Here is a 25274-nt window from a genome sequence, read left to right on the forward strand (position 1 = left end):
TCGATTCAGTCCTTTTCTTTTAAATCTTTCATAACTCTATTTGTAAAATACTACGTAACCAATTCCAGTTTCTCGCTATGAATAGAGAAGAAAATCTGTATAAATATATTAGTAAATAGTAAATATACTTGTACTATGAAGAGACCAATAACCTACAATAATGAGATGGAAAACTACAGACAGTTATGTTTTTATTCTTGCAGCTGTGAATCCCTTTATTTTAAGTCATTAAAACTGAGAATGAATTTGGAAACCACACAAATGTAATTATCAGCCTAGTGGGATAGAAAACCAGCAGGATTCTGCACCTTGAGAGCTCCAATTGAAAACCACTGATATGCAGAGATATACCAGCACGCCACTCAAAGCTCTTCACATAATCTGAGGAATGTGGTAAAAACCAGTTACCGCATGCATTTTTTAAGGGCTACTGACCCTGCAAGCTGCAAAACAGATCCGCTATAGAGATGATAAAACTCAGTAGATATTTCATTTAGGAAACCAATGTAAATGAATGAAGTGGTTACAAGTCAGTAAATTGGCCAAGGAATAACTTTCCAGCAGCAGTATTTCTATAGAGGAGTAGTCCAGAATTTTGCTAATAGACATTTTTTGTCTGAGATGATTGACATCACTCTCATATCTACAATATGAATTAATGGAGCTATGGTTGGGAGTTGTTAATCGTACCTTAGCAAGAAGACTTGAGTCTGTGTATAACAGCTTGTCTGGCTCTCTTAAAAGTTCAACAATACAGCACCTCTAAAGCTCACTAATTAATACTGTATCACATTTTACCAGCTGCACCAATGTGGCTGGCATTGTTTTAACTTTGTGTGTGTGTTGTGTGTATGTATGTGTGAGAGGGAGAGAGTGAGAGTTTCATGATGGCCAACTATGTTCTGAAGGGACCTAAAGAACTATCACAAAAAACTTTTGACACTTCTTTGGGAGTCAAAAGTAACTGCCATGTGATTCATGAAATGATCGAAGCCATGGACGGTGTTATGGCAAGATACACTAAAATTGTTAAATCTAAAGACAAACTAAAGGCTACATTTAAAATTGTTTTATTATTTCTCACATCAGCATGATGATTGTCTTGTGAAAGCCTTTTTTTTTTTTTACCAACACTGCCAGAAAACAAGCAAACAAAAAAAAAAAGTCTATTGCTGTTGAGTGTTTATCCTTTTACAATATTTAATTATAGCTCTGACATACTTAAAATTAGTAAGGATTTACTGTTTCATGCTAGGCTCAAACTGCAGGACATTTAAAGTCTTTATCAGTTTTGGAGTCAACTTACATTACTCATATGAGGAGAAACTGCTACACATTCATGTGCAATGTTAAAGAATGTGTAGGTAGTAATAGTAATGTAGTAATGTTACTAACAGACAAGTATCAATAATACTGGAGTGAAAAAAAAGACAAAATGCTGAATGTTTTGTAGATGAGAAAGTGGTTATAAAGAGGCGATGAACAAGAAGATTGAAGATGTTACTTGTCCTTTATCTGACATATACATGACTTTAGCATAGTCATGCATATGACAGATAACACAAATTTATAGGACAATTTAAAACCCAGCAAAGATGATGATAAAAAATTAATGACAACAGGGGGAAAAGTTTTTTTTTTAAATAAAACTTTTTAGCTTTTTTTTTAATCACGTTAACTGCTGATGGCATGCAGTATTTATGTCTGTGTGTCCACAGAAAATAATGTAGATAATTCTTCAATATAACTGCCCAAACAGGTGCAGGGGGCATTTGAAGATGGCTGCCCAGTGGCAAGACTTCTTAAGGGTGTTTGCCTCTGGGCTAGAATATTTACTGTTGCTTGGCAACACTGGGAGCTCCTTGTGTTTTCCTACATATTGAAAGTTTTTACTCTCTACTGTCCAACACATTTTCACACACAAAAAGAAAAGAAAACAAAACATTTGCACAGTAAGTTCTGATTGCCATTTCAAACATCCGCTGTTGACGTCTGTCACCATCTTTCTTACTGATTTTTGAGAAACTGTTCATATAATCACAATCATCTGGCTTTTATCCCTTAAATATCAAATACTTTTTTTTATCAGTGGTGTGGCTAAATCACAGTCAGAATCAGAATCAGGATGCTTTATTAATCCCAGAAGAGGTTATGTGGTCACAGTTTCTCCAAGACAGTAAGAACAGTAATTAATCAAACTAAATTTAATATTACAGAATATTACAAAGTGACAAAATATAACAAAAAAACTCTAATAAATACAAATAGCTCTAATTATAAATATCCCAGTATATTCCACATAATTAAATATAAATAGTTGACATTGAGGGGCCCCTCTTATTATATTGACTTGAGGAAGTGATATTATGGGTGTGCAACTATTGTAGCGTGTGCTGTGCTTTAGAGTTGGGAATTGAGCTGAGAGAGAGATCTACAGGCAGGAATGATTTCCTGTGTTGTCCGGTGGTATATTTGGGTAATCTCAGTGAACATGCTTCTGTGACTGGCCTGCAAATCATGGAGTGGGTGGGAGGAACTGTCCAGCATTGTCCTTATCTTGGACAACAAAATAAAATGACTTTTGTTTAATATAGAAATTTGAGAGTTGTAAACACCTCATATTAAAGTGAATTTGGGGAGAACATCAGTGAAAACGGGGGATCAGATTTCTCTTTGGACAGTCAGTGAATTAGAGCTAGAATGGCTCTAACCCCTGCAATCCAAAACCAGAATTTCATCATCATCATTCTGAAATGTACATTTAGCAGACACGTTATTAGGTTCACCTGTTAAATTAAACTCCTGTTTGTTATTTTTAATACTAATATCTAATCAGAAAAATATATTGTAGATAAAGTGATTTAGTGAAAGTGATTTGTGTCAGGACGACCTGCTAAAGTTTTAACTGAGCAACCGAATTGGGAAGAAAGGGGATTTAAGTGACTTTGAATGTGGCATGGTTGTTGCTTACAGACAGGCTGCATTTCTAAATATTTCAGAAACTGCAAATCTACTGACCTTTTATCATACAACAATTTCTACGGTTTAAAGAGCAGCAGTTCTCTTGGCCAAAATACTTTGTTGTTATCAGGGAGCAGAGGAAAATGGCCAAACTGCTTCAAGCTAAAAGGAAAGGAACACAAGTTGAATAGCCACTTGTTAAAACCGAGGTATGCAGAAGAGCATCTCTGTATGCACAACAGCTCAAAGCAGATGGCCTATAGCAGTAGAAGACCACACCAGGTGCCACAGCTGAGAACAGGAAGGTTATAATTTACACAGAGTCAACAAAACTGGAAAATAGAGTTTGATAAATCTTAATTTCTGCTATGATATTCTGGCATGAATAACATGACAGCCCAGTCTTTTACTAATGCTTTGTTGTATACTTGTGATAGCAGTGTAATGGAGTGTCAGATTTTGTGACCCTTCAGTAGTAAATAAGTATAATTTAAATCCAATCCACAGCTCCCAGTCCTTTGGGATGAGAGGACCTTTGGGATATGGTGAAATGAAACAGTGACATCATGGATAAGCCGTCAACAAATTTGCAGTAGCTACAAGATGTTATCACACCAATATAGATCAAAATTTCAGAAGAATGTTTCCACCACAGTGTTGATGCCAAAAAGAATTAATACAGCTCTGAAGGCTAAAGAAGGTCCTAGTAAGGTATACCTGAGAAAATGTCCTAAACAACAAAATTTGAGATTTCAACTTGGATTTTGGAATGATGTTGTCTGTTGGTTGTTGGTTGCTGTCACATTATAGACTCAGCAGTCAATAGTGACCAGAACACTTGTTGAGAAAGTAAAGCCACTTATCTCTGCATGGCTAAACTACAGTGGATAATTGAAGACTGCTGAAGTTAATTATTCAGATTGAACACGCTAAACTGTGTCATGCAAATTATTTTATTACTTTACTTTCATTGTGGCCTTTACTCCATGGCTTTGTCCTTTCATTTCTACTTCAGTTACTGAGTTCCCACATTTCTACAAGAAACCGACATGAAGCTGGTGAATCAAAAGGTTGAAGAGTGGCAGCATAAATACTCCCAGCAAGTCAAATGGTTGGTGTATATGAGGGCATGTCTGTGATAATACTGTCTGGTGGCAGCACAGTATTGTGAGCTCCCAGTATTTTCATCTCTGCCTCTTGAACAAGAAATCTTTCCCTGTGAGAGACTGACACCAGAAGCTTACATGTATGTCTGATGTTTCAAAAGAGCTGAGGATGTTAATCTATCAAAACATTTAGCTGTAGCTAAGCTACAAAAGTAATCCTGTCAATGTTATCCTACTTATTCCACTATTTGAAAAATCAGACAAATATATGGAATTAGTTAATTGATATATGTCTTATATCACAAATTAAAGTTAAATTTAACAACTATAAATAGTTTAAAGTGTAGTTTCTACATTACCAATGCAAACGTCTCTCGTGATTGTCTACTTCAGAGTCGTGACTCTCCTAAGATAATTTGCAGACAGTAATGCCTTACAACAGCAGGGCGATGTGATCAAGAAAGATGGCTGCCTAGTTGAGACATTTAACATTTCATATTCACAGTACAAGATGTTGTTGTCCTAGATATGACAAAAAGTTTTCACTGTCGACTTGCAACTGATTTGCAGCAGCAGAATCACGTAGTCTAATTAAATAAAAAACAGTATGCCAAAAGATCGGGAGAAATTTGATGCCACATAAAAAGTTATGAGAGCAGGCTTTTAGTCTTTCAGTTTTATATACGGCCAGTGACCATGGTGGAGAATTTTCCTTTTTTAATTTGTGAGAGTTTTGCAGATGTGATATAAATTTAAGCAGATGTCACAACAGCTAATTGTGTATTATGCCCATGATAGGTGTTCACATATCTGTTCACATAGATTATAAAACTTCACCGCTTACAGCCTTAAGCCAAAGTATTTCTCCAGGTTTTAATATATCCTTGTCCAAAATAAAATTAACATGAATGAAAACATAAGTGAATGGAAAAATGTGGCACACATGCTCTGATCATGAGCAGGGTCAACCTCCCCAGGGCCCTGTATAGGCATCATTTTGCTCAGAAGCCCTCCTAAGTGACCCATGAGTCATTAAATCATTTGCGATTGCCTCACAGTCACACCTGACACTCTAGCGCTCCAATCAATCCTTCCTCCTTTAAAACGTCTTGCTCCATCTGTCGGTCCAAGAGGAATTAGACCTACAGAACAAAATGGGGTATAAACTGACAGCATTTACTAAATAAAATATTTCAGTTTGTAGGAAATTAAGTGAATATTAACTTTAAAAATTAAACACTATTTATACCAATTTCACTGACTACTTAATAGTATTTCCTGCAAGATAAGCGTTTATATTACTCATTTTGGCCTGCCAATCAATATTGCAAATTAAATATTCAATCAATACTGGGTTTCCATCTTGTATTAGTCGAGTGCCCCCACTGAATCTGTCTTTCCAATAAAAAAAAACAGGTCTTTTAAATAAAGGCTAAACGTGATAAAGACCTCTACTGCCATCGAAGTTATGAATCATGTCTGTTGGGAGAAATGGAAGTAAAAATAGCATAGAGGAGTTCACAGTCAGACACAAAAACACAAAACACTTTTTTGTTTGGTTTTGTGTGTTTTTTGTTTGGGGTTTTTTGGTGGGTGGGGGGATTTTTTTTGACTGAGTGATGTAACCTTTGATGTGAGGAATTTGTTTTTAATCAGTTTTCAATTTATAAATTCAACAACTAAAGGATATCATTCTAATTTAGACTTATGTTTCTGGCTGGGCCCCACTTTTTGCATACTACACACCTTTGCCAGCTCAGGGCTTGTGTCTGTTGTTGGTGCAGAAACAAACAACTAGCCTAAATAAAATGTAAAATATGTGCCATTTTTGAACATTAAATGAAGAGACTGAACAGTGTGGTTTTTTGTTGTCTCAAGGGTCTACATACCACTGCAAGAAAGTAACACAAAAATATTTCTCTCATCTCTGAATTTAGTTTCAGCTATAATATTTGTAATACCTTGGCTGATGTACAGAATTTCATCCCCAAAGACAGGCAGATGTAGACATGTGAGTACTTAAAACTCCCTTTGTGCTTGTTCTACTCTGGAGTAGCCACCAATAAGTCCACTCACATAGAAATAAACGTTCTGCTCACATTATCTACAACATGAGGTATTTATCACATTATCTATAACCTTGGTGAACACTTTTCTAATAAAATTAAGATCTCCGTTTCTAGTTTCAATTTTTACTGAATACATGATAATATTGTGTAAATTATAGAGTTGTGTTTGACAAGCTGTTACCGTATCAAATTTTGAAAATCCCCCCCTCTTCTTCACTCTTTGTGGTTTCAAGACAGGAGGGGATAGGACTTCAGTCATAATGGGCAATGCTATGTCCATCTTTATATAACGTCTACAGTGAAAGTAATACCATGTTTTGTCATGTCTGGTAATTTAAGTCTTCCCTTACTCTTACCACCATCCACTAGCTAATCTAGTTCCATCAACCATCCTCACTCTGTCATGGTGGACACTTCTATCTGATTCCACATGACATCTCTTTGCTGACACCACACTTTGTTGCAATTCAATCCTCCTCCTCCTCACTATCAGCATTAAGACCTTGTCTGCTGTTAAGAAGAAGGAGGAGGGACTGTGCATCAGGACTTTAAAGCCCTTCTGATTTACAGCTCCACCTCCTTGCGCCTGTGGCTCCAGGTGACAGAACAAGGTACAAACCTTCATATGCTTGTTAAATGAAATTTTACAGTACTTCTCACTCTTAATCGCAAGTGTTTTCTCTGTCTTAGCCACTGAAAGTGTTATCGCAGATTCCACTTCAAAAATGTGTAAAACGCTATGGAACATGTAGCATAGCTGAATGTTTTTGAGCTGTGTGGTATGCAAAGAGCTGAAAGGCTGAGCCTTGGGAGCTTCAAGGAGACATGGTCAGCTTGCTAGTTGAAATTCAACTAAATAAATAAATAAATACATGAGTAAAATAAAGGCGCTCTTGTTAGTTTACAGCTGGTTCAAAAAAAAAAAGACCATATCTGACATTCAAAGATGTTTTGATCCATAAAATATCACTGTGCTTCTACAGCTGTTCAGCTTAGCGACACAAGGAACAAACAAATAGGTTGGAAAACATGCTGCTTTGCATCTGTGTTGCCCAGTTTGTATTGACATTGCTTTAGCTCCTCTTATTACACATGAATCAGTGGAAGATATATATAACATATATACAGAAAATTTAGTAGGCTCTAAATAAAGAAGCCAGGCTGCTCACATCAGCGGAGGGCCCACTGTCCTTCACAAGCAAGGATGCAAACATCCAGGGAATACGTCAATGCTGCCTGCATTATTTATTTATTTATAATAAAGAAAAAAAACTTGTTTATTGCTGTTGTAAGTGGACACGTCCCAAAAGCATGCTTTTTTCTGAGAAAATCTCACTGAGCAATGCTTTTGCATTAATTATTGTTTTGACACTAATCGGGAAAAGGGATGGTGAACAAGTGCAAGAGACAGAGGGAGAGAAATGGTACTGACGAGATGTAAGGAGAAAAAGAAGGAGATCATCAGGGAGACAGACAGAGACAGAGAGAAGGTGAGGGTGAGGGAGGAAGGAGACAACAGGTGTGTGTGTGTGTGTGTGTGTGTGTGTGTGTGTGTGTGTGTGTGTGTGTGTGTGTGTGTGTGTGTGTGTGCAAAGACAGATTAAATATTAAATATATCCTTATACATTTTCTAATAGAATTTTTAGAGAAAAAACAAAACAAAACTGATCAGCAAAAGAAGTACCCCAAGGCCCACCAGACATTTGCGCCCAGGGGTCCAACAACATAAAAACAACTGTTGGAAATTGTTGGGTATTTAACCCCTTGTTGTCTCATTGGAGGTGGTCCTGAGTGTCGTTGCCCACTAATAATCATGTGAGTTACCACATGAGACAAGATGTGAACAACGGTGCGGGTCATTATCATCACCAGAGCAGAGGTGTGATTCTTGTATGAGACATTGCCCAACACCACCATCATTTGCGCTATTGTGGTCACATAAATGAAGGTGTGAGTGGGAGATGAAACACCTGGGAATGGATCTCAAGACTTGTAGCTGGCTGCTGGCTGGAATTGTAAGTCACTGCCTCCGTTCAACAATACTCGTTCATTCATTTTCTCAGTCCAAAATGTGAACATTAGCATCCTTATAACACTAACAATGTCCTTTCTCTAGATGCAGGCGTCCAGCTGAGTCTTGTCCTGTTAACGTAGCTTTCCTGTGCTATGCCTTGTGTTTGTTGAATGGCCGTTCGGTTTCTCCCATGTAAAGGATCCTCACTGAAGCCTAACCAGTTTTGTCTGAGCTTGATGCTGTGTTTGAAGTGCCCTGGAATGTTATGCTTGAAGAAATTTCTTCTGAGTTCCTCTGACAAACGCGCCATTGAAGAGATGACAATCTTGTTCCATTAGTCCCCGTTTTTCTCCATCATTAAATGCTTGCGTTTCTTTCCTGTGCAAGTTCACTAATTTAAGTAATTTATGTTTGTGTACTCCTTGACGTACGTGGCAATGACCCTCAGGACCACATTTAACAGGACAACTACGGGTAAAATATCAGAGAATCTCAGATGTTTTAGAACAGAATAAGCCTCCTGGATGAAAGGTAAACTCACAAATCAGGAAGAAGTCAGTTGTTCTTTTCAAGCACTCAGTGGAAGCAAATTATGTGTTTGTGACAGTCTGCTAATACCTGCTAATAAGCGCCTAAAGAGACAGTTTAATATTGGTTCTTTGCTAAGTGATCTGTGATGTGTAGACACAACACTGGCTCACCCCTTGAGTTTGGTGCCTTTTTTTTAAAAAAAATACTTAAATGATTCACTGGTCAGTGTTAAGTGCAACAAGAAGAACAATGGTCAGTTACAAGGATTGAAAATGAGTGAAAGCAGCCAGTGTCCAAAGAAAAACTTGGAATGACCTCCACAAAGCCTGGAAACAAATTTAAAAAAATTTCTGGATCCTTGGAAGCAAAATATTAGGAAACAAGTAGCAGCTCGAGACTTTTACACAATACTACAACAACTTTTGACTCTCAGGCTCTTGACATGTGGACTGTTCCTCAATAAGGCACTTGTACAAGAGTGAGAGAAAGATGTGTGTAAACCTGGCACTTTCAATGTCATGGTGTTATAAAACGTTCAGTGAATCACTTTAGCCCACAGTCTGTCAAGCCTAAACTTAAAGCTATTTCATAATGGGCACATTTTTATAATTGATCTTCCTTTTTTAACTCTGTGTCTGAATCATCTAAAATAAAGGAAGTACCGTTTGGGTGACTTAACACCATCCCAGGGATTAGTCAGAATGTAAAGTGAGTCAAAAAAGGAAGCACCAAATCAAACATTTGAAATCATTATAAACTGGTATCTTCAATGTAAGAGAGGAATGCGATATCAGAATGTAATTTTTTACAATTACGCAAAACTTAAACAACCACTATCTCTCTGGTTTCTCAGTAGTAGTGTCATGCCATCCTGCAGAGAAATATCTGGATATGTTTCAATGTTTTATTCCTCTATTTTTAATTAGCCCGACACCCTGTCCAACAGTTTCCCCGCTCTAACAGGTTTCCCGTCGATCTATCTGCAATAATTATGCAACACGAGGTGGGATCAGGCAGGCTACCCACTCATGATATAATGACGACCACATATAGCCCTCAGCATATCCTCCACACCTGCATAATAGACTTGGAAAAGCATGTTAAATGGGGGGCGGCTCCTCCGCTGATTTGTGGTGGCGGTGGAAGAAGCAGACGAACCTAAAGAAAAAAAATAAGAACAAAAGAAAATAAAAATTTCATATATGACCAAAAATATGCCTGCAGCTGTTAAATGCTGCGTCGAACGTGTTCTCCCTCTCTCTCTTTTTCTTTCTCCCACATGCGCGAACACACGTTCCCTCGCGCGGCCGTGCGCGCACACGCAAACCTCGCCAAAGCACTGCACAGGAGCCCCCGTGCTTGCTTGTGCTCCGTGCCTAGCGCCTCTGCTGCTCCGCTGGACGATTGCGCAGAGGACACCTGGCGCACAGCCGTTCATTGCAAGCGATCACAGTGGTAAATGCTCGTTTTAACCTCTCAACTTTTGCAGCGTGACTGTTTTGCTTTTTTGGTTGCAGTTTTTTTTTTTCTTTCTTTTTTTTCTAAAGATACCTGCTCCGAGACCAAGGGTCTATCAGGGTAAAAGAACCCTGTAGAGCCAGGCGTTTGGCTTCCAACTTAGGGCTTGATGACACGGCTATTCGCGACAGGTCTGGAAAGTTGCTTCGTGTGAGGAAGCATGTGCGCAAACTTTAAAAGCTTTTTTATAATCGAGAGACAGTTTTTCAGAATGAAGGCAGGTGAGTCACCCGTGGCGTGAGGGGCGAAAAGAGCTCCTCGGCTCTCCAGGTACTGGCAAGAAAAGACAAGAGAGAAGTCGTGATCTGTGCGGTGGATAGCGCTACGGAGGACGGAGGGAACGGACCGATGAGACAATATGGGTAAGTAAGTGGAGAACTGTGTCGTTTTAAAACGATTCCCGCCCTTTGTGAATGTGTAGACGTTTAGGGGAAAAAAATCCCCAAGTCTTCTGTGGCATATTAATGCGCAGCAAGCTGGCATCTCCTTTATTTAAGAGCAGGAGACTACTTTTGTCCTATTCGCTCAGAATCTGTGTGAGTACTTGAAAAAAAGAGGCTTTCGTTTTCTATTTGGGAATTTGAGGAGGGGGGGAAAAGGAAGGAAGAAACAGACGGGAGAGTTCATGCTTGTGAATATCAAGGCGAGGAGACAGAGAAGACTACTGTCACCTTATTGGTGTGGAAGTGATGTAGCCCTAATCTGAATCAGTCGACGAGACATTGCAACACGAGCTGAAGCTGAACAGCTCATTAACTGTCCTTGATTTTTATGCTGCAATGGCAAGTTTGTTCACCCAATCTGAACCTGACCTGAAACGGGCAAAAAAAAAAAAATGGTGGTGAGATGTGCCTGTTTTCTTTAGCTTCCACCTCATACCCCCTCTTGTTTCTCCTTTCTAAGCACTGACATGTTTTGACTGCCCCTCTTCTCCTGACAGCTCTGGGTACCTACAATCTCATCCCACACTGCCTATCACCTCCTCCATTTTACTGACTGTGGGTGCTCCAAAGCTAAATTCACTCCTCAGCCTTACAAACCCACACTTCTCTTCAGTGTTTCAGGGGCTTCTTCGTGTTCTGCAGCTCCAGCACTTTTTTTTTTTTTTTACATATACTTGGGGTCCTCAAACAAGTTGTGGGTGTTTGGGATTGTCACTGAATATGCGATGAAATGACGCTGTCACTCTCAAGCAGTCTGGAGCTGCTCAAACAGAAAACCTCATGATGTTTCATGTCCTTTCCTTTCAGTGCAACTTTTGTTGTTGAATAGCTCAGTGAAAGACTATTATTCATATCCAGGCATGCACGAGCGCTTACACGCACCGTTGGACCAGAGCATGTGGTGCACTGAAACCACATGCTGAAACCAAGTCGTTTTCTTTTTTCCTAACTCTTCCTAACACTGCAGCCACTCTTTTTGTTTGACTTGATTTTCTGTTGGATTTATGTGCCTTTTCTTTGTTTTTATTTTTCTATTACTAAATCTAATGAAAAGCTGAAACAGGCCCAAGGAAAACATGGTGCCTACACATCTGTGCAGAATTGTGGCATTTTCCCAAGTAATGAGGAGCTTAGTGCTGCTAATGAGCACATTTTAATTATGTCATCACAATTACTATAACCCAGAATAAGTGGCTGCATTTGTTAGGATATCCACACTTCTCACTAAAGCGCTCTCTTACATCCCAGTCGCACCCATCACCTTGTTTTCCCTCATTCAGGGGCTGATTAATTAGGGGAAGTTTATGCTGTTGGCAGGGCTGAAGTTTTCTTTGTGAATTCAACAATAAAACTTGGCATTATCTTAATATCATATACAGAAAACTCGCAGCTGAACAGTTTAGCATCAACATAAGATTGCTCAATTGTCCTCTCATTAATCAATTAATAGCTTGGTCTAACTGTGAATAATTCCCATAACAACTTTCTTCACTGTGCCTGTTTTGCCAGACTGACTCAGTTTCAATTTGCATTGATAAAAAAAAAAAAAAAAATAGAAATGCAATAAAATGTCACATCTCACATTTTTCTTTTTGACCATTTCATGTTCAAAACTGGTAACAAACAATCAAGTAATATTTTTACAGTGCATAATTGCTCAGTGTGCAATTTCACTGACAGCTAAACAGTGATGGATGTGAACTCCCTTCTCCATGGCCCAAGCAGTGAAACTTGTATTCATCCCACAACAATAAATGACACAAGGATCTCGGTGTTCACCAGTCTGTCCGTACACACTCATCTACTGTAGCAGAACTGAGCAGACAAGAGCAACAGAGCCGTTAGACTGAAATAACATCCCTTATATTCAATAATCCGTCAGTTTCCTCAAGCAGACTGAGACACTAATTAGTCCATGGAGCACTCTTGAAAAGCCTCAACTGAATGTCTTTGAAAACAAAGAAAAAAGAAAAGAAAAAAGAAGTCACCTGTGTGCACAGCTTTTTTTTTTTAAATTTCACATTTTAAGGCTTATAATAGTGCAGATAATTAGGAGATCTACTGTTGTTTATAGGTTCCTCTTGGCAGTAAACCATCCACTTTTCTGCAGCTCCTGCAGTCTACTTTTTCCCTCAGCTTCTTAAATTCATGTTGCCAGTAATACTGCCAAGTTTTAATTAAATCAAATATAGTAAATAAGTTTATGTAAAAGACAAGGTCTCTCTGCCCTATGGATTAAAACTATAACAGAACTTGTTGCAGTTTCCTTTAGACTTTCCACGACTTTATGACTTTTACAAAACCCTGTCTCTACTTTATAGAAAATGTCGAGACAAAAAAGTCTGACTTTGAACAATCTAAACAGTTGTAGCTCTAGCTACTTTAAAACCTGCTGAAGCCACCACTAAGAATTATTCTCATTGTGAGGAATCTTTCCTTATTCTGAGAATGACTGAAAGTCCCCATTAGTCATTTTTTTTGCTGAGGTTTAGTAATATGTTCTGTACTGCTTCCCACTCGTGCCATCAAACTGTCATAATATAGCAGATTCTTTCAGAGTACCTCCAGGTCATTGATTTGAAGGGTTTTTGTCCCTGTTGTTGTGCAGACTGTTGGGCTATTTTGAAAAGCAATGCCTTTTCCAATTTTTTTTTTCCTTTTCTTGAAATCCTGCAATGACTTCAGCTGTGAATGGCTTTCCCAAACAATGTGTCCCGCACATTGAACTGATACGGTGAAATATGGGCAGACACACAAAACTGAGAACAAAGTCTGGCAGTAAGAAGTGGGAGCTGAGCTTGGAGAAGAAAAAGATTCTGCAGCTAGAGGCATATGATAATGTTTTATGCCACTGAGGTGCATCACGGCCTGAATTTGGTTGTCATGGTTTTACATTTGATTATGCAGGCTTCTTAATATTTTGGCTTGATTTGTTTTCTTTGCAAGTCCACCAGCCTGAGCAACAGAAAAGATAATTAATTATCCAAAATTATTCTGGTCTGCTACGATTCTGCAACTAAAATCACTTGGTAAATAGGAAAGAGATTTGGGTTTTGGTTAAAAGAAACCGCCAGTGACATCATCGAACACCTCTTACTCAGTTACCACAGTCATTATTCATGTGGCCACAAGAGGTCACTTGTCAGAAAACTTTAAACATAGTGAGTTGAGAAATAAAAACAACATTTCTGTCAAGCTTAAAGGTTCTTTATGCTTGATAGTTAGATGTGACGATATAAGGTTAATTTTCGCTTAAATACTTATTTTCTGTCAGAAGTTGAATATGATGAATGTACTGTCAAGCAGTACAGTGAACTCAGTGTGATCTTCGAGGCTAACGATGCAAGCAGCAGGAAATCAAGGCTAGTCAGACCAGGAAATGTTTTTCAAATCCTCTAATTTTCCAGCTTTTGTGAGCCAGTTGAAATGACAGGAGTGGTACTTGTTATGGTCTTCTGTTGCTGTAGCCCATCTGCTTCAGCGTCCAACATGTTGTGAATTCAGAAATGCTCTTCTGCACATCTTGGTTGTAATGAGTGGTTATTTCAGTTACTGTTGCCTTCCCATCGGCTCAGAGCAGTCTGGCCATTTTCCTCTGACCTCTGGCATCAACAAGGCATTTTCACCCAGAGAACTGCCTCTCACTGGATATTTTCTCTTTTTCTGATCATTCTCTGTAAACTGTTGATATGGCTGTGTGGAAAAATCCCAGCAGACCCGCAGTTTCTCAAATACTCAGACCAGCCCATCTGGCACTAACAACCATGCCACATTCAAGGTCACTTAAATCAACTTTATTCCTCATTTTGGTGCTGAGTGTAAACTTCAGCAGGTCATCTCAACCATGTCTAGATGCCTAAATAGATAGAGTTGCTGCCATGTGATTCTCTGATTAGGTATGTACCTTACAAAAAGTTGAACAGGTGTACCTAATGTCGTGGCTGCTGAGCATAGATGTGTTTGTCATCAATTTTAATTATTGAAGACTGTGTTCTATACTTATTGTATTGAGTTATAATATATATCTTGATACTACAAGTAATGGTTTCTAGTTAATATGTTAGACAAATCATAACAATATTGTCATTGAAAATGTCTTGACTGTGTTCATTTTTTCTCTCTCCCCACAATCCAATTTTCCATCACATTATCCGCTTGCAGTGCCTGCAATCTTCAACTTCATTCAACCTTTTATGGTTATATTTAGACACTCAAAGAGAGTCGTTAAGGTTACGGTGACTTGACAGAGGTGTTTGCTTCAGCTGACTAAAAGCACAGTTTTTCTCTAAGCTTAACCAAAGAAATTTCGTTGCCCAAATCACAAACAAAAATCTGGATGAAACCTGTGTCTCTGACTAATGGCGTATCTTCTTAAACTGGCCGCAACTATTATGCATTAGGCAGACGATGAATTCAGTTATAAAATGCAACTCATGACTATGTTGCACTCCCTGCATGGAAGTACATGACATCACTTTATTCCAGTAATGTCCCCCACACTCCAACCTGTGCACATGATGACAATTTGTTATGTGAAAGAACCTGCAGTGGTTCTAACTTTGGCAGAGAAAGTGTTAATTTATGTAGTAGCCCATCGCTCATATGACCTGTAAGAGGCTGATTTAGAAATTAGGTTTCCAGGGGCTTTAAAATAATGAAAAGTAATGACCAACACTGTCATTTATTCTGACTACCACAGCATCCCCGTGTATGCTCATCTTCATGTGTGTGAAGACACATGAAGAGAAGAAGAAACTGTTCAGATAATATTTATGCCAGTTTTGTGCCTTGGATATGTTTTATTCAGAGCAATTTGTGCATTTGGTGCTTTATTCTGAAGAATTTCTGCCAGGAGTCTTGATTTTTCAGGATAGCAAAAACATTTTGGAAAAAGAAAATGCACCTTGTTTTCAACTATCTATGCTACCCCCTTTTTTTCTTTTTCTTTTTAACTGGCTCCAGTGAAAACCAATGTAAGAAGCAGTTAAAATAATGAAGGCAGAATCCACGATCCAGAGTTCAGATATCTAATGCAATATAGCTTTCTCAAAGTAAAATGAGCTGGTTACAGAATGAGCAACAGAAATAATTAAACTGATTATAATGCACATTGGGACTGACTAATCACTGGCACAAAGTGCTGAATTCTGATTAAACATAAATGTATCTTGCCACAATTTTGGATGAAAGTAACCTGCAATGCTGTCGACCTTTGCTGATTATCAGCATGCCACCACTCTAACGCGCACGCATTTGGACACACACACTTATGCATTAACATCATCTCTGTTGTCAATTCCTCAACATTTACAGCAGACGTGCTTTGCAGTGGCCAGCTTAAACGGTTCAGTTTGTGCTGATCTTTTGACATCAGCACTTATATTGATCTGCAGAGCACTCTGGCTCTCTGCACCGATTTATAAACCAATAAGTTGTGCATGTGTGTGAGTGTGTAGGCCCATAGGAAAGGCAGGAGCAGTAAAGTTCTTGATATGTACGATGTTATGGGGCTGTGAAGAGTTTCAGCTGTCACTGACAGCCTGAGATGGAAAGCGCTGTGGGTGTAAAGATGGAAGACTTTGTGATATGGCTGATTTATTGGGTGGAACAGTTTGAGAAGCAGCCTGTCTGCTTCATGCAGTTTGATGCTGCCTGGACTTAAGACACAAAGATTTTTCTTTAAATGCTGATTCTTAAAAATTATATAGGTAGGTAAATAAAAGGCAGATCCACCCCAACCAGAACAGTAAATTCCATCATAATAATGGGACAGTTCATCCCAAAATCAAATTTATGTAAAAAATTTTCTGGCCCGTAAATCTCTTTATCCATCAAGATTGTTTTGGTGTGAGTTGCCCTATTTTGGATGTATCCACTGTATGAAGATGTCTTCTTTCTTTTAAACATAATCAAACTAAATGGCACTGACCTTGTGATGTGCAGTGTGCCAAAAAATACATTTAAAAAAAACTCAGCAGCAATATCTCATTGCAGAAGTCATGACCTAGTTACTCCAAGCAATCTTATGTAGTGACTTTTTCTGTCTTTCTGACAAACAGTATCTGCCAACCAATAGAAACATTCAGCCAGTTAATATTACTGATATGACAAGGTGGAGCTCATCAAGTGGTTACATTGTGTCACATAAACTGGCTGATTTTTGGATTTCTATGTAATGATTACTTGAAGGGAAGTTTTGTGTTTATTTTTTTGGAAGAGCAAATTCAGTTAGTTCCTGTATAGTTGAAAGAAGACAGACAGTTCTACAGCTAGTATTTCCAAACTGGACTAATCGCACCAACTCAATGTAGATGGATAAGTAGCACTAAAGGCCAAAGGAAATAATATGAAAAATCAATTTTGGAGTGAAACGTGCTTATTACTTTATATTGTGCTTTATTATTTGTGAAGAAATTGCACTTAAAATTTTGTGTATCTTTTCAACCAAGGAGTTAAACGTCTTCCACTAGACTAGAAAAGATAAAGAGTACAATAGCTAGATAAAATAGCAGATATCAAGGTATAATAAAAACTGTCCGCTGTTTGATAACTTTAATTACACTCCTGCAGCTTCCTGTCTTTCATGGATCTTCGTAAGACACGTCATGTCAGATCAAAACATTGCAACCACCAGATAATTAAAGTTTTAATGGGGATGTTAAACAGTACTCTGACATCTCTTAAGTACCACAGATTTCCATCTATTATTCTCAGTTTTCAATATGTCATTTGTGTGATAGTCGGTGATATTCAGAAAAACATAGGCTACTCACACATGCATAAACAGATGTGTATTTATGGATATTCATGAGGCTCAAAGTCACACCAATATCAGGCCAGCAGTATGGCTGAGAGAAAACTGTAGGCACCAGACCAGAATGGGCTGGCTGAAGCTCACTTTAAAAAGTCACATGGCTAAGAGCACTTCCATCCAACTCTTCTCATTAAGGCTGGCTTTTTCAAAAGCGAGCAGCTTTCATGGGCACAAAAACCTGGTGGTATAAAAATGTTGACATTCAAAATTACCAATTAGCCCTTTTAAAGGTCTTGCTCTTTGCAAATTAAGAATGTGGTGTGTACAAATACTCTACATTAGGTTGTGACTTGTGTGAGACATCACTTTAGTCGTCATGTTTTTATTTGCTGGGCTCCTTCACTTAAATGACATCGGTTAGAGCGCCAGTCTAAACTGTAGTAATGATTATTTAATTGGTCGACACCTCCAAAAAAGAACAACAAGTGAAAGAATTAATTCATTTCCTTTTTAAAACATGATTGCCAATTGACCTGATGTGGTCCGGCAAATTATTTTCAAGAAAATTGAAAATAATGTTTTGTTTTGGGGTTTTTTTTGATGGAAAATAAAATAATTTAAGATTACCTTAACCCTTTAGTTTTAGCTCATGGAAACATAAACAAGATTCATTTATTTTTAAAGAAGTAAGTTCATTGGTAGGATCCTCCCTACACCATGGCCACTTGCTTTAAACCATTTAACTATTTAACATTTTGTGTTCATCTAATTTTTGTTCCGTTTTTAAAATTTAATGCAAGGTGAAATCCTCGCATTGCTAGGCAACGCGTACCTTTAGACATGATGTTTCACACACTCTGGCTCATAGAGTTAAAGCTCTATCAAATTTGACAAACCTGGAGTTAATTTTCAGTAATTGTTTGCACATACTCAAATTAAAACAATACAGATCACACCCAGTCTTTCTCCATTCCAGCTGCGATACTGTGGTATTCTTTCTGACACACACAGACATTATTTCCCCTCTCCTCCCCTGCTTCTATCTGTCAGACATCCAGAGGTGTTAACTTTCTGTCGCACCACCACTTTCCCTGCCACACTTTACTGGCAACTTTATCCAAATGTCTTTATTTTCCGTGGGGTTATTCTGCTTTCCCCTGCAGCAGTCCCTTAGACCCACAGGCTCGTTCTTCACTGTAGCTAGCTAAAGACAAGTCCTCTTTCCTTTTCCTGACATTCTTTGACTAAGCCATGAATTTGCTGTCTTTAACTGCAGGTTAATATTAGCTCTTTCATTTAGGTCTACAAACTGGTTCCTACATCAGTGATCTCTGGTTTTACTGTCTGCCCGTCAGAATCAAGAATTCTCAGTGGAAGCAGCATATCCATCGTTAGCCTTTACTTTCAGCACCTCTGCACAGGATTTATAAATAGGTATTGATGTTTATTACAGTTAGTTGTGGATAAATAATAAATGCATAAACAAGGAATTATGTTACTCATCCTATTGATCTGGAATATTATATGCTTAAGGGGCATTCACACAGGAGGCGTGTTGGCCTTTGGTTGCCTGGAATGTCACTACAGGCTCCAGTTGCCTAGGTAACCCTGATATATGTTGATTAACAGTGGCCTTCCCTCCCATTGGTAGTCACTTTAATTGCTCACCCCAAAATTGAGAAAAGTTTCACTTGGGACCTGCCTACTTGATGCTGACAGCAGTTATTTTGACTGTCATGTGTTCTGTGTTCTTTGGTTGCCAACAAGTGACCTCAGTTTCTTTAGATTTAAAAAATATTGATTACAAAATTAGGTCTTGAAGAGTTAATCTATAGGCGTGCCTATCGGCAAATTACATATTTTGTATTGTCATATGTAAAGAGTAAAGGCATAAACACAATCCCATGCAGCAACAGGTTTCTTTTTTTTTTTTTTAATTTCATGACAAGAACTGCCTAAGCTTTCCTGAATGCACATACCTTTTATAACTTAACAATGCGTAGAGTAGTATAAGCAACAGATTATCAACCAAAATTATTCAGTCATGCTCCCAAAACAGTTGAATTCTCTGAAATTTCCTTGACAAATAGCCAACCAACCCACCAACTGAACATCATATCAGCCACTTTTTTCCCTGTTTGAAGCAACTGATGCAAGAGTTCTTTAAGTGCATTGAAGAGCACTTTTATCTGTTCCCTGTCCAATTCTACATTTGTGAAGGGCGGTGCAAATGTACCTTACTTTTGTTTTGGGTTAACGTGCATAACTTTAAAATTTACTGCTTTTGTTAAGTTACCAAGATGTTGAATTTCTTTCCTTTTTTATACGCACTTGTTCACATGGCCACTAGAAGTAAGTTCACTTTTAAGATGTGACTATATCTTATAATAACAGATTTCATTGTTATTATATATGAAATTCCAGTTCAGCAGAAAAGTAGAAATGGAGAAGATCTCGAAGACAAAGAAGCCTTTCAGATGACACTTTGCATCTGCTGGGCAGAATGGCAAAGCATACCCTCAAACAACTGTACAGAGTGGATGCACAAATGGGGTCTACGTGGAACACTCATCAGTCTTCACCCTTATTTATCAAGTTAATGACATAAAAGTTCATTAGCATTTGGCTAATTCTTCGCTGCAGTGGTTGCACTTCTTTTCTATTTGCACACAACTCTATGCCTCTTTTCCTAGTGAAGGTTCCAGTAAGAGCAGCTCTGTCTGTCTTCATTTCCCCATTTAACTGCTATGCTTGAGTAGGTCGTGGACTCAATAGACCTCAGTTACTACGTCTCCCACAAATCCAGACAGAATAACTGAGCTCACAGAATTGACTGCCCATTTCATTTAAAATTTTAATGGATGCTGCCCCATTTAAGCTGTATTTTTCTATTACTGCTATTAAGCTCCACTTTTACATATATTTTGCTCACCATATGCAGTGTATTGTGTATGTAGGACTGGCTGCTCGTCTGTATGCACGTATGTGCAGCTCCAGTAGTAGTAAAATAAGCTTTTATCATAAATCAGCTGTTTTATATTGCTTCATGCTTTCGCTGTGAGTTGAAATTACAGCTGACTCCAATTTTCAAATTAATGGCCGTAAAATAATGGGTTTTAAGTGTGTAAAAGGTACTTCATTTCAATATTGTAATGCCACTGTGTCCAATTAATCACAATTGCATGATAGGCCCCGTGACTGGTAATATGTCACGTTCTTCTGTCCTCTGGAAGTATTTTTAATTCTATGTGCCTTAAATCTGAGTGAACACACTCAATAGTGTAATATATCACACATGCTGTAGTACCCTACAGTTTTGCTTGCCTAAGCTCAATCACACATCATACACTTTAAAATTCTTGGCTGCTGTGTCAGAACAGAAGTGTCAGGTAAAAAAAGGATGCACAGGAAGTAGGACTGGGAGAAATCGTGTTACCTGAAGCTTTAGGTTATGCAAAAATACAGATTAGAATGTATTATACTCTTTTATTTCTAGACTAAAGCCTCATATTGGGATCAGTATTTCTCACAGTCACATCCTATCTTTATTTAGTTTAGTATGTTGGCATGTTTACAGAGAAGAAAGAAAGAGAAAGTGACAATTAAGCCTATAGTGTAGACGGTCTTCTATTTTCCAATTTAAAACAGGCACAGCTGCAGCGAATGTTTAAATATAATAAGCTAACTATACTTTTCTGCCAGTCAATAACCTTTAAAAGCCACCTCATACACCCCTCCTTTTAATGTGTATTATCTTTTATATGGTAGAACATTTAATAAGAAATATTTAGTTTATTTTTTTTTTTCTCCACACTTTCATTTCTTTGAAGTGCCCCAGCATGTGGCCTGTTGCAGCATGTAGCGCTATTGGCCAACCCACTTGGGCACTCTGGGTAATAGCCTTTGCATCAGTGCCTGAGCACTGTGCATTCAAATGAAATATCAACTTGTCTCACCGCCAAGGAAGATGACAGCTGACTCTGCTGGGCCTGCCAGAGACCACTCTGTCCTGGGGGGAGGGGCAGTGTCACTTTTATGGGATTTCGGAAAGGTTGCCACTGGAACCTGGCCTTGGGTGAGGTAATTGGAGAAAATATATATTTTAGGATATTGTGTAATAACTTTTGCTTTTTTTGCATTTGAAGCCCATTTCAGCTGACATTTAGTGTGCACATTTGAGTGTAACTTCAGCAAATTACCTCTGTTCAGGATGTTGTTGAGCCCCAGGGATACCGGAGCACAGAACCTGTTTCTTAATTAATATTTATGGTCTTCAATTGCATTTTCATCAGCTGCAAATTGTGTTGAAACATTGGTTGCTGCACAAAATAAAAGAAATTCTGCTCTACTTGTCTCCTACATACTTGACTAAGAGTACAATTCCATCTTATAAGAAATCTGTTTTTAAAACCTTTTATTGCTATTGCAAGAAATCTTTAAATTAAATGCTAAACTAATAAAGGTGGTGTTAAATTTGGTATGGGTTTAGTCATTTAGAAATTTTTGACACTGTCCCATCTGTTTTTTGTTGCCATCTGAGGCAACAAAAATTATATTTGCATCTAGTTTGGTTGCTGAAACATTTTCTGTTATGTACATGTTGAGAGTCATTGAGTACATAGGAAATCTAATCTAGCTTATCCTTACTGAATCAGTAAACTTGGTTACTTAATGCATTCACTAAAATATATAATATATTTTGTGGTAGAAGACTACTACTATTTTACTACTACTCCAGCTCGACCAATCATCGGCTTTATATTGATTTAAATTTAGATGTACCCACAGGTCATTGGAAATAAAACCGTCCACCTGTTTATCCTTCTCTGACCTTTGAATTTAGTCTTTATGTGTTGACAAAAAGTACAATGAGATTTACCGTGGTTCTCATTTTCAAGGTCACTTTTGATTTTTCTTTAAGACTTGTGGTAGTCATTAATGTATAATTCTTTTTAAAACGAATACTAAGAGAAAATTAACTTCAAATAAAAGCTAAAGGGTGAAATACACTTTACAAGGCTGTTACATAGGTTATAAGAAGACATTTGCACAAAGTTTAATACAAATCTTTTCTGGCTTATAGGGATTTGTACAGAATCTGATCTGATATTGTCTGTAGTGATGTCACTTGTTGCCTGGAGACTTCCGTTCAAACAAACTCCTTCTACTGCTCTTTGTACTTAATGTAAAATAGGTGGCAGTGACAAACTGGAGCTTAATGCAATGTTGGTGTTGCTGCACTATGCTGGTTTTGTTGAAATCTCCAAGATGTTAAATCTACAAGATATGAAATCTTTAAAACCCTCCGGCTCTGATTGGTCACGCTCTACTGAGAAGAAGGATCCTTGCTGCTGGAAAGTTGTAGCTTACCACAAATCCCATATCAAATCTGATCTGCAGGGGAATGGATTTAATATCAACCTGTGGCAGCTCTATTTTATTTAAGCTGTATTTAGATAAAGGTTGTAACTTAATGATTTTCTATATATGATTTTTAATATTTTTACTTTAATAATGACACAAACACAGCTATATTGAAAGACACATTTTATATTATTAAATAATTTATTTGTAATAGTTATCATAGATATATTTACTTATGCCCTGGTGTACATCTAATACGTGAAATCAATGGAAGCCTAGTGACTGCCTGCACATAGCACCCCATTTAATTTCTGATTAATGAAACTGTACTGAGAGTAAACATTTCTCTTCATTGTATTCTATAAAGCCTCTCATGGGAACCTAGCGCACACATGTCCAAGGGGCTTTTATTACTATTCTCTCTATGCAGAAATCCATGCTGAACCATTGTGTGCTAATTAAAGACGCTGTCATGCGTAGGCGTCTATGAGCCCAGTGGCACATTATTGTGGCTGCATAGCTTTGAGTTTTCTGTCATCTAATAACCTCCTCTTGTTTTTTCATATTTTGCTATTCTTTTTTTTAGGAGTACATGCACATGAAATCCCAGATGTAGTTTTAGTGATATGACATTGTGAGGTTGCCCTGGGGGTTTACAACACAGCCGATGTTCCAATGGGATTATCATTTAGGGAAAACTGATGGCTGCGTGTAGTGCAACGAATGCTTGGAGAGTTCACAAAGTAGTTACAGGAGGTGATGGAAGTGCAACTGCATCTTTTGCTTCAAGGGTTAGAGTGATTTATTTATAAAACTATTATTTTTTTGTTGAGTTTATCTTAACTTATTTTCATGCACTCATTTGCTTCCGTTTTTCCCCCAATAACCTGCTGTACAATTCACAAAATAGCTTTATTCTTGAAATTTATTTACTTATGTTTTGCTATTTTATGATATAATTAAATGTAAAGTTGAGTGCTGAACTGAATTTGTATGCCTGTCTGGATCATAGCAGGATATATAAGAAATCTGAAAAGAATTATTTTGAATGATTTTCCTTTTAACAGTCAGATAACTCATTAAACACAGGGGAAGGCTGGATGAGATGCTGAAACCAGATAAGTTACTTCAAAGAAAATCTGTACCTCCTATCTCTCAAGATGCAGATTAATGATTTCTTGACATTTTGTATTATTCTGATAACACACACTTTCTCAAAGTTGGTGCGTGCACTCCCAGTGGCCACAAGGTAATTGTTGTTGGAACACATTAAGACAGTGAAATCGTGTCCTCTAAAGCATAGACTGATGCATAGACTAATTCATGTTCACAGGAGCTGTCGACCAGGTTACCCAATGTAGTTTCCATTCATCTTTCTTTATTGAATGTAATGGAATAATGTAAAATAATAATAATAATGTATTCTGATTCTTCTATTATAATTCCTCCAAGGAAGGCATGGCTAAAACACTGCAAATTTAAAACCGCACTGATTCAGGAAGTGTACAGGAGTAAATCAAATCACTGGTTAAATGTAATTTCCGCAAAGGTCAAAAGTTACCTGCCAGTGTTGAAGTATAGCATAGCTGCATTTTGCAGTTTGTGGTGGCAGCTCATGTATGACATTGGATGTTTGTTGCCCATTTTAGCATGAAATTGTCACTGTGCTATATGACAACCCCTAAGTTGTGGATTAATAATGCATACTAATATTTTCTGCATACCATTTTCTGCACAGGGGAAGAATTGCCTTTTATTTTCTTACTTTGCAGCTTACAGCAGCAGGTTAGTATAGAGAAAGTGCAAGAGTTGAACTGTACAAAAAGTGGATATTCTGAAGCTAGTAATAAACAATTATTTATTCAGCATCTTTTTAGTTTCATTAATGTAACACAAAATCATTCAGGACAGTTTACACAGTACGAAAGAGACCTTGGAGTGTTGTAGAGGAAAACCCTGTGATCTTTCCATGAGTAAGCAATTGATAATTGTGAGGAGTAAAAAGACCCATTTAACAAGAAGAAACATTGGGAAGCACCAAACTCAGGGGGGACAGCTTTTGACTCAACTGGGTGGGGTGAGAGGAGAGCAAAGAGGGGGAAAAAAGGTTGATCATTAAGAGATAGCAGACACTGAGCAGGCTGTTGGGGCCAGTAACTACAGACAAGACATGTACAGCTCTGGAACCAGAGATACGGGCAGAAAGGTACAAGAAGAAAGAGGACAGAGAGGAAAGGGCACAAACTGCAGGAGAGAGAATATCACAAAGTTAATTAAATGTAAAAGTGAAGTCTAAAGTGTGGAGAGTAGAGGAGAATTACTTAGAACATTATGGGAGGTCCCCATAGCAGCCTGAGCTTATAACGATATTATGATATTACTAAAGGATGACACAGGGATTACAAAAGTCCACCTTAGACATGCCAAACAATACTTTTTCACCATTACTGTGATACAGGATGTGCTCAATTTTGACAGCACTGGATAGTTGAAAGCTGGAAGTTCTAGAGACTT

At 37.9% G+C, this 25274-nt stretch overlaps 1 protein-coding gene across 2 annotated transcripts in view; it reads left to right on the forward strand.

The window, feature by feature from the left end:
- Positions 1 to 9948: 9948 nt before the first annotated feature.
- Positions 9949 to 25274, forward strand: part of lrrtm4l1 (leucine rich repeat transmembrane neuronal 4 like 1) — a 61984-nt gene continuing 46658 nt past the window's right edge. The window contains exon 1 of one of the 2 annotated variants that reach the window (XR_014800761.1): positions 9949 to 10561. Coding sequence is in view for 1 of the 2 variants with exons in the window: in XM_084934780.1 (XP_084790906.1) it covers positions 10558 to 10561 (4 nt within the window). In the remaining variant the exon portion in view is untranslated. The remainder of the gene's footprint in view (positions 10562 to 25274) is intronic. The other variant, XM_084934780.1, reaches the window with a different exon arrangement.

This window comes from Perissodus microlepis, chromosome 7, assembly GCF_051167445.1.
Source record: "Perissodus microlepis isolate ML-2025 ecotype Zambia chromosome 7, ASM5116744v1, whole genome shotgun sequence".
NCBI classification, from domain to species: domain Eukaryota; kingdom Metazoa; phylum Chordata; class Actinopteri; order Cichliformes; family Cichlidae; genus Perissodus; species Perissodus microlepis.